Raw genomic sequence first — 16,414 nt, 5'->3', positions numbered from 1 at the left:
GTGTGTGTGTGTGTGTGTGTGTGTGTGTGTGTGTGTGTGTGTGTGTGTGTGTGTTTCCTCACTTCTGATTTGCTGGTGTAGGATTACTTATTCCTTATATTTTCTTAGGTGTGGTTAACCTCTTTAGGTTGGTGTTTTCTTTCTAGCTCCTTCTGCAGGGCTGGATTTGTAGATTAAATTTTGTTTTCTCATGAAATGTCTTATTTTCTCCATCTATTGTGATTGAAATTTTTGCTGAATATAGGAGTCTGGGATGCATCTGTGGTCTCTTGGAGTCTGTAGAACATCTGTCCAGGCCCTTCTGGATTTTAGAGTCTCCATTGAGAAGTCACGTGTTATTATAATAGATCTGCCTTTATATGTTAGTTCGTCTTTTTCCCTTGTAGCTTTTAATATTCTCTTTTTGTTATGTATACAACAAACTGGAATACAACTGAGGGATTGGATTTGTAGGAACTGAGAGGTAAAGGTCTGCAGTTTTGGAGTGGTTTCTGGGCTCTCAGGGCCTTCCTGCTTGGGCCTGGGGGCTGGGAGGTGAAGATCTGTGTGATATTGAAGAACAGACATTGAATATAAAATATAATGGGAGTCTGGCCGTGAGCGGCAAAGTTGCAAATAAATAGATATAAATAAATCTGTGAAACTTCTCTAAAACATCTTCTGTCTTTAGGAAATGTAGTATTTTGAGAAAATGATTAGATAAGCATACACAAATGGTCCTTGCATTATTGCTCATAATAACAGTCACAAGAAACACAAATTTCCAGTAAGGGGGAACTGGTCAAATAAATAACAGAATACTTTAAATAATTAACTTAGAAAAGATGTGTTTGATTACAGTTTAGGAGTTCCTGGGCCTGTGGTGGGCCAGCACATAATGGCAGGAGCACATGGCTCAGCTCATGGACCAGAAGTGGAAGAGAGCAAGAAAGGGCCAGAGTCCCACTATCCCATTTAAGGACCCCCAGTGTCCCAAACACCTCCCAACCAACCCCATGTTTATAAGCCTTTGGAAAATTATGTAAGATCCAAAATATAGCAGTGATAAATGGAATTCTCTTGTTATTCCACTCAAATATAAAGTCAGTGATGAACATGTGAATAGGCCCATTATTTACAGCTCAGCAAAAACAAAAACAAAAACAAAACAGGTTATGGAATACTATATACATGAATTTTGTGTAATTTTATTTTAAATCGTTCACAAATGCTTCATGAATTTGCATAATTTTGCACTTCTTTCAAGTGGTGGGGCTACAGATAATTTTTCTTAGTATCCATTGTAATTTGGCAAATTTTCCTAGATGAACACATACTGTTTATTAATAGAAAACATTTTAAGATAGACAGATAAAATCAATAATTTTCTATCACAGAAAGACAGTTACAGGAATGATGATTAATGGTACATTTGAGGAAATTGTTCCAAGTTCCAATCCGAACTCTCCAACCGGAATAGAGACTGTCAGCCCACACCCCAGTGAGGACTACAGAGACGACTTCATTCGAACCCAGTGCTCCCCACACCACCCAGACGTGAAAGCAGAGCTCCAAGGTAGGAAATGGGAAAATACTTCCTACTGATAGATACATTTCTGTGGGCAAGAGAGATGGCTCAGAGGTTAAGAGCACTGACTGTTCTTCCAAAGGTCCTGAGTTCAATTCCCAGCAGCCACATGGTGGATCACAAGCTTCTATAATGAGATCTGATGCCCTCTGCTGGGCTGCTGGCTCACATGCAGGCCAAATACAGTATAAATAATAAAAATTCTTTTAAAAAAATACTGTTTTTGTTCAGTTGTATTTTAAATATATTTATTTTATTAAAAATATGCACTTACATGATTGTAAATCTTTGTTCTGCCATGCTAACAGTATTTTCTCTTTCATATTAATATACTTTTCACAAATGGATTTCTTTTAGTTTAAATTTACTGAAACTCAAGATAACCTGTACAGATTTGATTGTGGTATATTCAGGCATGTTCCAGCAAGTTCTTGTAATGTCATTGCCTCTGGGTATAGATCTTGTCATACAGAAGTGTAGCGGGACATTAAGTTTTGAGTTCTAAAGTTGTGTCTCTGTGTTATTTCTCAAAATACCCTACAGATACTCGGCATTACTTAATATAGGTGAGAGCAAACCTCAAATCAGAGATGGAGTTGTGGTGTATAGACCAAGAAATGCACTAGTTTTTGAAAAGTTATTGTCAGTATCATCTAAATTTATGCTTTATCCAAACTATTCTCCAAATATCCTCTCTAGCTGGATAAACTCTTCAAACCTTTCTAAGAACTGGCTTTCTTGTATTATAATGGTTTATTCTGTGTTTAATGATAAAACTTGAAGGTCTGTTATATAATCACTCCTGCTATTTGAGAAATGCTATAGCCAGGAGTGGTTGTGCAACACTAAGTCCAGCACCTTTACTTCTAGAGGCAGGCGGTCTCCCTGCGCTGAAGGCCAGCCTGGTCTACATAGTGAGCTCCAGGACAGCCAGGGCCACACAGAGAAGCCCTGTCCTGGAGGAAGGGAGGGAAACTATAGCTACATTGCTTTACTGTTGTTTTTATGTGATGCAGTTTAGGGAAAATAGTCATTGTGGCTTGGAGGTAAATTGTGGTTTTAGTTTTTTCTATAATTTATTTTTCTTTATTTATTATCAAAACATTTGTAAAATTTTGTGGAGATGAAAATATATTTATATTGTATTATTTATGTATATAGAGGTGATTTATAAAAATAAAAAAAAAAAACAGCCTACACACCACAAAGTTATTAGTCTGCAGCAACTACAAGCCATTGTTTGATAAAATCAATTAACTAAAGGAAAAATAATGCTTAACTTGCCTTCCTTTGGTGTCCTGTATCACAGACATCACTTTATTATCTTTGTAATCTATTTTCCTTGAAGCTATAAATGTTGTTCACCTCAAACACATATGTGGATATGTACTCTCATTTCTAGTTATTTCACTGAGACTCACCTTGGAGATGGAAATAGTTCGCGTGAGTTTGTTCTTAGCACTAGTGCCACTGCTGCAGTATAAGAACACCTTATCCAGGCCAGCCTTATCGTCACTGCACGCGTCACTGCTGACTTGTGGTAATACACACATGCCAGTGTGATGCCAGTGTGATGGGGAAATGTGTGTTTTGCATCTTTAAAAGTTAGTCGTGTATATTGGCTATTTGTATATTTTTCTTTTGTAAAATGATTCTTAGTTTCTGCTTGCATGTGTTTTTATATGTAAAGTCACCAATAATTCCAACTATATTTACCTTTAATTTGATCAGTTCTGCTGATGTTTTCTTTTATAGATTCTCACATTGCATTTATGCTTAGAAAAATATTCACATGCTATATAACTCTTCCATTGTAAAAGGATTTGTTTGTTTTGAGACAAGGCCTAGAACTCACTTTGTAGACCATACTGGCTTTAAACTCACAGAAATCTACCTATCTCTGCCTCCTGAGCACCAGGATTTTAAGTGTGTGCCATTGCACCCCACTAATTTTTTTTAATGTTTTATATAATTTGATTTCAGGGTTTAAAAAAAGATTTATTTATTTATTATGTCTGTATACTGTGTTCTGCCTGCATGTACACCTACATGCCAGAAAAGGGCACCAGATATCATTTCAGATGGTTGTGAGCCACCATGTGGTTGCTGGGAGTTGAACTCAGGACCTCTGGAAGAGCAGCCAGTGCTCTTAACCGCTGAGCTATCTCTCCAGCCCATGTTTAAAACTAGGAACATTTTAGCCAGGCGCAGTGGTGCACACCTGTAATTCCCAGCACTCCAGGAGGCAGAGGCTAGCTTATCTCTATGAGTTTTAGGCCAGCCTGGTCTACAAAGCAAGTCTAGAACAGCCAAAGCTACATGGAGAAACTCTGTCTTAAAAAAAAAAAAAAAAAGAAAAGAAAAGCCTGGTGTGGTGGCACACACCTTTAATCCCAGCACTCCAGAGGCAGAGGCAGGCGGATTGCTGTGAGTTCGAGGCCAGCTTGGTCTACAAAGTGAGTCCAGGGCAGCCAAGGCTACACAGAGAAACCCTGTCTCAAAAAACCAAAAAAAAAAAAAAAAAAAAAAAAAAAAAGAAGGAGAAGAAGAAGAAGAAGAAAAGGAAGGAAGGAAGGAAGAAAAGAAAAAAAAACTAGGGACATTTCTATAGTATTTTGGCATTTATCCCAATATCATTTACCTAAGAGTCTTTCTCACTATTAGAAATGCTGCTAATATTATGTGCTCAGTTCTTATCCATTTCCAGTTTAATTCTGGGTTTCTATTGTTTTGTCTATTGTGTTAGTGTCACATAATTTGAGCTCTTAAATATCTATGACATATGTTAAGTCTTTTGAGTTCCCCCCACACCGACTTTATGTATTTATTTGTCTAGATTTACTTTATAGTCACTTTCCTCAGAAGTTCTAAGCCACACCTCTTGGAAAAATCAGTGTAGATCCTTTAAGATGTTTGGATAGTTTTCCTAGCTGGGGGGTGGGGGTGGGGAATGGTTTGTCTTGCTTTTTATTCAATGTGGGGTTTTTGTTGTTTTGTTTTGATTTTCAAGATTCTCAACAGTATCCATTAGAAAATCACTGCTTTAATAACTTATACACACATCTTAAAGAACTCATACTGTTTTCATCTGGTTGACTTGGTGTTTTCTAAGTGGACAGAAGTAACTTTTGCAAAGTTTCCTGTCACTAAGCCTTTTTTTCCCTGCTGCTTTCATAACTAACCAGTTTTCATTTCCTGTTTATCATTTGTCCACAGCAGAGTAATACAGTGTGGCGCACACACGATTGCTATGAAGCGCTCCAGGGAATACAACACAGCTGTAGTTGTGTAAGGAGCCACCCTGCCTTGGGGAAAGCAGCTGGTGTCTAACCGCATTGGTTGTGGTGACAGGCTGACCTCTAGTGGCTGCACCAAAATGTTGGTGGTAAAGTCTTGAGGACTGAAAGGGTAGAGAGGGTGCTTGGAAAACAAGACTGCTGCGCAAGTGACATGAGATGGCCCCTAGAAATATCAGGATGTGGCATTATTTAGGGTGACAGTCTCAGAGCTTGTGTAGAGAAGTAACAAGGAGGCGGGGCATAAAAGAATGCTGTTTTTACTTTGTTTTTGTTTTTTGAGACAGGTTTCTCTGTATAGTCCTAGCTGTTCTGGACCTCACTCTGTAGACCAGGTTGGCCTCGAACTCAGAGTCCATCTGCTTCTGCCTCCCAAGTGCTGTGATTAAAGGTGTGCACCACCAACGCCTGGCCTCTGTTTTTACTCTTAACATGACTTCATCAGTATTTTCAGAATGAGTGGATTATATGATAAACCACCCTTACTTTTCTCAGATAAGCCCTGCTGCAATGTGGACTTGGTTGCTGAGCTTTCCGCAGTGTCTCACAGGGAACTTCTAGTCATGAGACTGGCAGGAGCTCAGATGATCTGAGTGGTCACTTAGGAGGCTATTTGTCACATGTTTTCCTTTGATACGTATAATCAGCACAGGCAGGGGCTGCTCCCTGGCTGCTTGTCTTATGTCACATATTGACTAGGCGCATGCACACCACTCATATAGTTGGCCATGAGAGACACCATTACCTGAAAACCACACACAGCTCCTCTCCTGGAGCCTGCTGCCCCCACGTAGCTGGAAGACTACTGCCCAGAGCAAGAGACTTGTCCATTCTCCACACTCAAGGCAGCTTCCCTTTTGGAGAGTTTGGCTTTCTGGGTACTTTCTTCTCTGAGCATACATTTTCCTCTCTCTTTTTGCTAAGAAATGTACTGAAGAGGGGGCCTGACTTAATGTTCCCATCCATGGCTCAGACACTCACACAACTAGCCAAGATTCTAAAGTAACCCAAACATGGAAGGTTAGAGTAGAGGGGGAATTTGCCAGTTAATGTTCTCGCTGGTGTTTTTAATATGTTACATATGTCATACTCCCAAGTAGATGTTCTCGTATACTTTTTGTTATAATTAGTTGAGTGCACGCCTTCTTTGGATAACTTTCTAATGATGGAGTCAGTGATTTCCTGTGATCTCATCTGATACAGGCTCTCTACATCTTATCCGTTCATTGTACGTCCTTACAGATTAAATGACGCAGAGAACGGAGAGCCAGGCTCACCCAGAGGACAATCTTTATTCCTTCAACCTTTTGGTGCTATTTTGAAGTAGAAAATGCTTCCCTCTATTGACTAAGCCAGTCTTTGTTGATAAAGCATAAGTCCCCATAATGCAACTCTCTCTTTCAGAACATTTGTCTTAGTTTCCTTGTGCTAAATGATTCTCTTGAGCTGCTGCTTCGGTCTGTGTTGCTCCTTCGGTCTGGCGCTGCAATCTGCATCTTACATATGTAGTCTAATAGAGGACTAAATGAGTCCGGTGGGTTTGAAAAATCCATTAGTGTCTTATGTCTAGATCTCTTGTGCAACTATTACATTTTTAATCCTATTTCTTTTCAGGATTACTTATTGATGAGGAAATGATTTTTATAACTAAAGCAATGAATAATCATCTGCCAACTGTGGATACTCTCTTGAGCAGACTGAAGCTCTATCTGGTGAAGGATCCACTTTTAGATTTCAAAGAACAGCTCTCCAGGAAGGATGATTTCATGTATGTAATTGCCCAATGCTGTAATTGCTTTTATTTGAGAGAACATTGTTGGGTTTTTTTGTTTTTTGTGTTTCTTTGTGTTTTTTGTTTGTTTGGTTTTTGGTTTTTCAAGACAGGATCTCTCTGTGTAGCCTTGGCTGTCCTGGGCTCGTTTTGTAGACCAAGCTGGCCTCGAACTTGCAGCGATCCACCTGCCTCTGCCTCCCAAGTGCTGGGATTAAAGGCGTGCGCCACCATGCCCAGCTTGAAAGAACATTGTTTATGTAGCCATGGTTAGATGCTGTTGGAAAGGGTTCTGTTGCTTCATCTCAACTTGCATGATCGTCTATGTGTGTTTTCATTGGCAATATTTGTTACATGGGTTTAGTAATTACTTACTTAATTAATTAATGTTGTCTAATTTTTTTATTCAAGGGAGTGTTTCTCTGTTCAGGAGCGTTCTGAACCTTTTGTGAGAGATTTCCATATGGCCGAGGAGACCTTTTGTAAGAAGAGACTAGTATGTTTCAATAGAACCATAATTGCTTTTGGTAATGTATTTATAGAATGAAGGGAGCACACTTTTACAAACCTTAGTGGTTTACTTGAACTGTTTACAGCTGCCATTCTAAAAGTTTTTGATACTAGGTTGAATTTGTGTCCATTATGGAGCCAGACTTCCTCTAAGTAGTGATTGTCAGCAGAAGCTGAGGTGGAATTGAATCCTACCCAGTTATATTCTGACTTAATTGGCCTAGTACACAGTCCTGGCACAGAGAATTTTCAAACCTCTTTTAGTAATTTTAACCACTATGCTTGGTATAGAAATTTAAGCAGCTAAGTTTAAAAATTATAAGCTAAATTCTATGGACATTCTAATTTAAACATACATATCATGTTTTGTGGACAACTGAGACATTTTATACCTTGGAGCTTTTCCTAATACCTTCAGAGGCCATACAAACATTGCAGTAAAGGCGCTTGAAGGGTTTTCAGAGAAAATGTGAACAAGTTGGTAAAGATAATAATTTGCTTATGGACTTAGTGACTCCAGCCCCCTCCCTCATCTCTTGTTAGTTCTGAGTGGTACAGTCTCACCTGCTGAGGAGTATTGTCTGAGGGTGGGAGACAGGCACAGCCCATGGCACACAGCCCAGGTGAACTCTGTCTGTCATATCTGCTGCCCCTACTTTTCTGTCTCTCATTTTCTGTAATTCTTTTTAATTTAGAATTTCTAAATATTATTTTATTAGCCAGAAAAAAGATACACACACATTTAGAGATAATGTGTGTCACTAAGGTGATGGGGATTATAAAAGCGATTACTCAAGAAAGGCATTGTTTATAAAAGGAACCTATTTTTGACTGCTAAACCTCTTTCTTTTTTTTTTAAGACAGAATATGACAAGTTTAAATTTCAGTGTGCCATTTAAACAAAGATATCCATTTAGAAATTAAATATATATACTTGGAAATATCCTTTACTTTTAAAAAATGTTATATTATTTCAGTCATCAGTTCTTCCTTCTAAGTTTAAATCATTAAGACCTACAAACCCCAAATGGGAAATTCCTGCTCTACCACCATCAGAACTGAAGAAGTCATTAAACTCAATACCCGAAGTAATGGCTTGTGTAGATGAAAGTGAACAACTTTTCAAAAGAGGTGAGAATTCACTTAGAAGTGTGTTCTTTGTGAAAGCTACTTGTGATGGGTGTGGTGGTGCAAGCCTTTTCCCAGCACTCAGAGGCAGAGGCAAGCCAATCTTTGTGAGTTTAAGGCCATCCTGGTCTACAGAGTGAGTTCCAGGACAGTAAGGGCAGATACACAGAAGAACCTAGTCTGGAGAAAAACAAAACAAAACAAAAAACTACTTGCTATCTGAATTCTTATTTATTAAAATCCTTTATAGAGATGTTCTGAAAGTTACATGTGGAAGTCTCAGGACCGTTGCTATTATTCCCTTGTCCTGTTGTCACCTTCTCTGGTGTTGGAGTGTGAGCCGGGGCCTCTGTGTGCTTGGCAAGTGTTCCACCACTGAGAAAGCAGTTTAGGTTTGCTCCTCCTGGCACGCAGCGAAGCTACACCCGCTCAGTGTGTGACCTTCCTGTGCTGGCCTCGCTCACTTACCAGTGCTTTATTGATTTGTATAGCCAAATAATATCCCATTGTAGACATATTTTCTCACATTTTATTTACCCATGCATCTGTTGATAGACAATTGAATTGCTTACATGTTTTAGCTGTTATAAATAAACCTGCTATGAGCACTTATTTAGAAGTTTTTGTGTGTAGATGTTTTTTATTTTTATCATTTTTGGTTTACTGTGTTAATGGGCTTCATCTTAGGATTCTTCAATTACATTGTTTTGTTGGTCTACCCTTTTCTCCTGCAACCCCTGAATACCCCGGCTAGTTCCCTTCCTTTCCTTTCTGCTTTCATGCCACGTGGATTCTCACACTTTTCCTGTATTCCCTTCCTCCAACTGTACTTTAATACTTCTGTTCTCCTTTATATTTCCTTGGCCTATTCCTCCCTCAGCACACATATACATAGATATCACAATTCAAATCAAGGATCTACATTACAGAGAAAATGTATGGTGTTTGCCTTTCTGAGCCTGTAATACTTTCCATAATACTTTCTAACTCCTTACTGTTTTTTCAAATTATCTACATTATCAGTATTATCTGTAGACCCAGGTAGCAATCAATTAAGACACAGACACTTGTTATATTTTAAAATAGCCTTAGTTAACCTGGGGCAGGGCAGATATCAATCCTCTAAATCACCTCGCACAGTGGGGCAGGCATGGGATCCCTGCCTCAGTCCCATGCCATCTGCTTCCAATAACTTCTATCAAGCTACCTCCCATCCATAATCCCAAATACTTGCTAATGTTTTTTTATCTGGGCCATATTCTCCACCCATGCAGGCCATGTGCTTCTCCTTCATCTAACCCATGGCGGCCTTCCTCTCTTCTGTTTAGGTCTCTCTCCTTCTCCTCGTGGCTGTCCTTTCTTCTTCCCAGAATTCCTCTCTCTCCTAGCCCCACCTATCTCCTCTGCCCTGCCCAGGTAGGATGGCTTTTTATTAAGCAAAAGGTGGGTCAGACAGCAAGCTATAATTAGCATCGAAATACATCAGACCACCCCCAACAGCTCCTCTCATATTTCTGCAGGTATCAGAATTTCTTTTTTTCTTTATGGCTGAATAAAGTTCCATAGGAATATGTCCTACAATGCTGATCCATTGATGGACATCTGGGCTGTTTCCATCCCACAGCTGTTGTGAGTAGTGTAGCAGGAAACACGGGGTGCGAGAGTCTCTGCGGCAGGACTCAGGGTCCTCCTGATGTGCACTCAGAAGCTGTCCAGCTGTGTCCTGCTGTGGTTCTAGTTTTAGTTTATTGGGGACCTTCATCCTGAGTTCCTTAGTGAGTGCCCAGTTTGCCTCCCACCAGGAGTGGCAGAGCTCTCCCCCATCCTCAGCGGCGTTGGTTGTTTGTTTGCCTGATGATAATGATTCTAACTGGGACAACTAGAAACTCAAAGCAGTTGTAAATTGCATTTCCTAGATAGATAGCCAAGAGTTTATACTACTTTTCCAAGTATTTTTTGGCTATTTGTAGTTCTTTTGAAAACTGTCCAGCCCATTTATTGGCTGAAAGCTTTGTGAGTTTATATTGTTATTGTTGTTTAACATTTGCTATTCAGTGTATTTTTAAATATGATCCCCTGCTTGAGGTATGGCTGACATTTTCTCCCATTCTATACCATATTTCTTTACTCTGCTGATAGTTTCCCTTTTGTTATACAGGAGCTTCTTAATTTCATATAGTTTCATTTGTCGTTTCTTGGGGTGGTCCTGAATTATTGGAGTTCTTTCAGAAAGTTCTTTCCTATGCCTAGATCTTGAAGTGTTTTTCCTTTGCTTTCCTCTCTTAGTTGGGACGTCCCCTTTGCCAGCAGCCATGCTTCTTCTTTGTCTCTGGCCGGTCCTTTCGGGGAAGCCTAAGCAGCTGAGTGGCCGTTTGCTGGTCCAGGGCCTGGGTGGACTGGTTAGTCACAGGAAGTGCTTTGAGCAGCTTGTAGAGGATGGTCCTTTACCCCTGAAGCCTGATATACCAGGACCATTTTATCAAGTTGGTGAGGTTTCTTGAGAGATGGAAGACCTGTCGCATGCCAAAATTCTTAGACCTTTTCTCAAACAGGCTTTACCACCTTACTGTCTTCTCTTTGACCTTTTTCCTTTGGGCATCTTGCTTGACTGGAGGAGAGGAAAGAAAATTGTTGCCAGTTTCATATTAAAGTATTTGGTAAGACAGACGGGAAGAGAGAGAGAGAGAGACAGAGAGAGAGAGCGAGAGAGAGAGAGAGAGAGAGAGAGACAGAGACAGAGACAGAGACAGAGACACAGAGACAGAGACACAGAGACAGGGAGAGAGACAGAGACACAGAGAGAGAGAGAGAGGGAGAGAGACAGAGACAGAGACACAAGGTGAGTTTGTCCTTTTATATCCTGGGTAGCTCTCCTACCTAGTAGCAGGCAGGTAATGACATCATAGGTCATTAGGCAGACTGGGGGCAGTATACTTACATTTGGTCCATTTTGAGTTGACTTTTATGCTGGGTGAGAGAGATGGACCTTATTTCATGTTTGTGCTTATGGATATCCAGTTTTCCCATCACCATTTGTTAAAGAGGCTAGGTTGTTTGTGGTTTTGTTTTGTTTTGCTGTTTTAATGTATGTTTAGATGCTTTTGTCAAATAATGAGGTGACTGTAGCTATGTGGGTTTATTTCTAGTTCGCTGGTCTCTTCCACTGGCTGACATGTCCACACATGTCTGGGTGTACGTTTTGAAATAGCTGGTCTCATGGGTATGAAGTGGTAGTGCATGGTAGCTAATGACAAAAGTCTTTCCGTGAACGTAATGGCCATTTGTGTATTCTCTTTGGATAGTTGGTTTGGACACTTTGTCCACTTTTAATCTGGGTGTTTTGCTTTTTATTATCAAATGGTAAGCTTGTTCCCTGTGTGTATGGCCCAGGGTGTCCCCATGGTTTTAGCTTCAGTGAGTGGTGCTGCAGTGTGCATGAGTGTGCAAGTACTGCTCTGAGATGCTGTTTGTTTTAATTTTGGATGCACAGCCCAGCAGCAGGCTTGCCAGACTCCATGTGTACTAGCTCTAGTTTTGGCTGGAGTAACTCACATTTCTAGTCACAGTGTATGCAGACTTTTGTAGAGTGTATAAAATGAGGACGTGAACTCTCCTAGGTGTCACTGAGGAGGTTTTTTTATTGTAGATGTGAGGGCGAGCACAGCCAGAGGCATCTGGAAGAGATCAGAGTAGGGAAAGAAAGTTGTGGGCTAAACATGGCCAGCAGGTTGAACTGGGCCATGAGAGGAGAGAGGCTGGTGGAGAGTGAGAGAAGGTGAGAAGAGAGCGAGAGAAGAGGAAAGCGGGCAAAGATAGAGAGGACCAAGAGGACCAAATGGCAGGGCTATATAAGAATGAAAAACTTAGGGAGGGAAGCCCTTGAACTGGAGTTTAGGATAGAGGCAGGTTAGAAGAGCCAGGAGCCAGGATGGACTCTTAATAGGTGATGCTGAGGGAGCCTGGAGGCCAGCATGCACTTTGATACACTATTAGGCCCTGCAGTTAGCCATTTGTCCCCATTGGTCCTGACAGATAGTTAGCTCATCAGTAGTATCTCAGAACACAACACTATTATATTTTGACTTTTTTAATCCTGCAAATTTATTTTCTTTCTATTTTTTTTCAAAGGCCAAAAACTTTATTTAAGTTTTAGGGAAATACAAGATGACTGTAAACATAAACAAAATACGAAACAAAACAATCCAAAATTTAAAGTCTAGAAGCATGCCAGAGTCCCATCTCTGTGATAAAGGACACCCAGAGACTAGCAGGTCGAGGGGGCTGGTCCCTCCCACAGCGACACTGCGTGTTTGTGATGAGACTGGCAGAAACAATCCACTACTAGAATTATGAGAAACATGGAGATCACTTAGCACCACAGAGGATCCTGGGATGTGCCAGCACTGTATGGACCCCTGCTGCATCCAAAGTCCTGCGTCAGTTTCTCCACTGAGGCCTGGAGGGAAGAAGCTGGGGGAGGGGCTCCTGCCGGCCCCATTAGGCTGCTGGGCATGAGCGGACACTAAGCAGGAGTCCCGGTGACATCTACCTGCTTGTTTCCACCACACAGTCCACATACCCACACTGCAGGAGCAGCCACTCACATCTGCCTTAGAAGTGACCTCTCAGAGCTCTTAGTAATTGGTAGGAACACCATGTCCTCTATGGTAGGGGATAAGTTGTAAATCTAAGAATGTTAACTGTGTACCCTTTGAAAGACACTCAAAAGCAGTGTGCCTCAGTAGACGCCACTAGAAAACTATTGACTTTCTTTATTCCATGTTTAGTTCTGTCAGGCCCTTGCATTTTTGTGTATAATATAACAATATCTACACTAAGATATAATTTGACTACCTGCTTCCAATTCAGATACCTTGTACTTTTATTGCCTCACTGTTCTGTTAGGACTTTTACTGCTGTGGGGAACAGAGATGGTGGAAGTAGGCATCCTCATCTGTTCTCTTGTCTTAAGAAGCCTTCGCAGTTGAGGGTCTCCTTTGTCCCACTAATGAGAGTTGATTTTTTTGTTTATTTCACAATAAGTTGTCATCTTTGCTCAAAACTTTTTGCCCCTTTAGCAGGAATAAGTTGAAGTCACTGTTAAGAATTTTTTAGTCTGAAGTGATCTTCATGGACACCACACCAAACATGTAGTTCAAGAGTTAGTTAAAGATTTAGACAGAGGACATTTATAGGGTGTGGGGCTTCTCTATTGCTCTCCCCTTTCCTGAATTCACTTCCAGCTGCTGTGTTAACTCTGAACTCTAGTGAAGGTAGATCTGTCTTCAGGGTTCACAAACAGTGAGCCTACATATGGAAAAGTGCCTCAGGGCCAGTTTCCTCCAGTTCTACCAGTGCTTCCTCCTTCTGTCTGTCATTCTACATGTTTTGTGATTTGAAAACCCACCAACTATAACACCCATTTTCAACTTAATAAAACTATACAGGACAAAGAAGCCTTCTAAATGTGCATCATTATAAGATAAATAATAATTTCATAAATACAGAGAAATCTGTTACACTCAAGGAATTAATGGGTATACTGTTTATAAGAGTTGTGTGTTTACAAAGGCTGAAGTTTAAAATGAATAGTAAGGAATAGGGAGAGGGAGAGGCCCAGGTCAGTAAGCTTGTCACACAAACACGAAGACCTGAGTTCGATCCTCCGCACCCACTGAAAGCCAAGCATGTGCTGAGAAGACTGGGACTTGCTGACCAGTCTAGCTAAATCAAATTATTGATCTCCAGGGTCAGTGAGGACCTGTCTGAAAAATAATGTGGAAAGTGACTAAGGAAGACACCCAGCATCAACCTCTAGCCCCCACATGCACACATGTGCAGGTGCACACACACACACATATGTAAATATGTATACATAATAACAATAATAAAGTAATAGGCACAATATGCCAGGCAGCTGGAAAGAGAAACCATTAACACAAGTCAGCACCAGCAGGTGTGGTTCCATGGCAGAGGCCAAGCACGCCCAAGGCCTCTAATCTTCAGGGCCACAAGGAGAATCCCAGCTAAGTGGACTTTAGAAAGTCACCATTCATAGGTGGCGGTGAGGGTTTTCAAAGCGTTTGCTTTCTACCTACCCTATCTTAGCTTCCAGTCCTTATACTGATTTTTATTTTTGCATTTTTATATTCCTTTGGTGATTTTAATTGATAGATGAGGAGTGCATTGGAGAATAGGTATTTACCGATTGTGTCAGCATTTTTTTTTTCAGAATATCCAGCTCTCTCTAAAAGAAAAAAAAACATGTCTATAGTAAGGCAAAAAGGCTACTTTAAATCTTAAAGTTTCCTCTTCAAGTTTGTAAGGAAGAAGTCATAGAGTATTGTTACAAAGACATAACTCCAATGGTGCTTGTGTTGATAGAATTCTTTTTCTTCCTTCAGATCCGATCACCAAGCCTGAACTTGGTGCCAGGGATATAAAATGCAGCCCCACAGCAAGCCCCTGGGAGCCCGACTGCAGTGAACCAGGTAGAGATACTGCCCGCTCATCAGCTTCCCCACAGTTACCACACGGTAGACAAGTACCTGAAGTTTGCATTTATAGTCTGCCGTAAACCAGTTTGTGTTAAAAAACTTGATCATTATGATCTTGCCATCTTTTCCTTTTTTCTGCCCCTTTATAATTGCCCTATCTGAATCCTGTCAGCAACAAAAGCGGGTCATGTACTCAGAAGAGTTAAAGTGTTTGAGAAGACAAATGGGGAAGTTACCACCTAAATTAAAGTTCAATTCATGGGCTTGGTGGATGACTTAGTTAGTAAAGTGTGGCCACAAGCATGAGTTCCCAAGTGCAGTCCCCAGCAGCCACTCTAGCTGAGTTGGCAGACCAGAGGTTCAGTGACAGACCTGGTACCAAAAAATGGCGCAGAGTGACTGTGTAAGACACCAGCATTGAGTTCTAGCCTCCGTACTGGTGTGCTGCTTATACACCCCAAACACATATAATCTTAAATTATAGCTGACTAGATGTAACCTTATTTTTTATTAGTGTGTGTGTGTGTATGTGTGTGTGTGTGTGTGTGTGTGTGTGTGTGTGTGAGAGAGAGAGGGGGGGGAGGGAGGGAGGGAGAGAGAGCGCACATGTTTGTTCACCATGTGAGTACAGGTGCCATCTGAGGCCAAAAGAGGGCATCAGATGCCCTTAAACTCTGTTGTAAGCCACCCAGCATGGACGCTGAGATTCAAACCTGGCTTCTCTGGAAGAGTAGCAAGTGCTCTTAACTACTGAGCCATCACTTTAGCCCCCAAACCTTATATTTCATTTTGGTATTAGTAATCGTGTTGATCTTTGTTACACTTAGAAACAAACCCTTTCAATTACATACTTATTTAGTGGGGTGGGGTGGTCATGGTGTGCCTGTAGAGGTCAGAAGGCAGCTAGTGGGAGCCGGCTCTCTCCTTCCTCCGTGTGGGTTTCTGGGCTTGAACCCCGGTCGTGAGGCTTGGCGGCAAGCGCTTTTACAGACTGAGCCATCCTGCCTGCCTAATTACACTTCAGAGGTGGACTCTTTGATCCGTCAGGGCAGTCACTTCATTCTCTGCTCCGTCACTGTTGTATCATTATCATATCAGATTTGGAAACCGCATCATGTTTTGTTCCAGAATAAAGCCAAATCATGTTCTTCTTACATTTACACTTGGAGCACGTGAATGCCAGGGTGTTTACTGCTTTATACTACAAAACTTTTCAATAAATGCAGATCTGTTTTGCAGGCCCGTTCTATTAATGTATAATTCTGACAAGGACATCTAGAGTCCTGACTCATTAAAGTAAAGAATTTCTTATATTTCCCTAACATCATCAAAATTTACTGTGGAAATAAAATAGTGCTGACAACATAAGCCTCTAGGACTAAAACTCTTCCTATACATAAGGCTCCTAGGATTTACCTTACGTGGCAAACTCAGTCAAGTTCAGCTGTCATTGCAGTTTGTAAACATCACCACTGTCATAATTGAGATATCAAGTGATAAATTGTAGTTCTTTATATAAATTTAGGACTGTTATTTTCTATCTCAAGGAATCTAAATGTCTTGTGTTCTGTGTGTGTGTGCGCACACGCGCGTATATGTGAGTGGAAGCCAGAGGTCTGCCGTGGGCATCACTCCTTAGGACCTC

The 16,414-nt window shown here is 40.9% G+C and overlaps 1 protein-coding gene across 2 annotated transcripts in view; it reads left to right on the top strand.

The window, feature by feature from the left end:
* SHOC1 (shortage in chiasmata 1) overlaps nt 1-16,414 on the top strand; it is an 86,717-nt gene that overhangs the window by 20,554 nt on the left and 49,749 nt on the right. For both annotated transcript variants that reach the window (XM_084779869.1, XM_084779868.1), the window contains exons 5-9: nt 1,377-1,555; nt 6,478-6,631; nt 7,046-7,130; nt 8,122-8,275; nt 14,677-14,763. In XM_084779869.1, the coding sequence (XP_084635995.1) occupies nt 1,377-1,555; nt 6,478-6,631; nt 7,046-7,130; nt 8,122-8,275; nt 14,677-14,763 (659 nt within the window). The remainder of the gene's footprint in view (nt 1-1,376; nt 1,556-6,477; nt 6,632-7,045; nt 7,131-8,121; nt 8,276-14,676; nt 14,764-16,414) is intronic.

This window comes from Acomys minous, assembly GCF_964271855.1.
Source record: "Acomys minous genome assembly, chromosome: 1".
NCBI classification, from domain to species: Eukaryota; Metazoa; Chordata; class Mammalia; order Rodentia; family Muridae; genus Acomys; species Acomys minous.
This window is presented reverse-complemented; position numbering and strand designations above follow the sequence as displayed.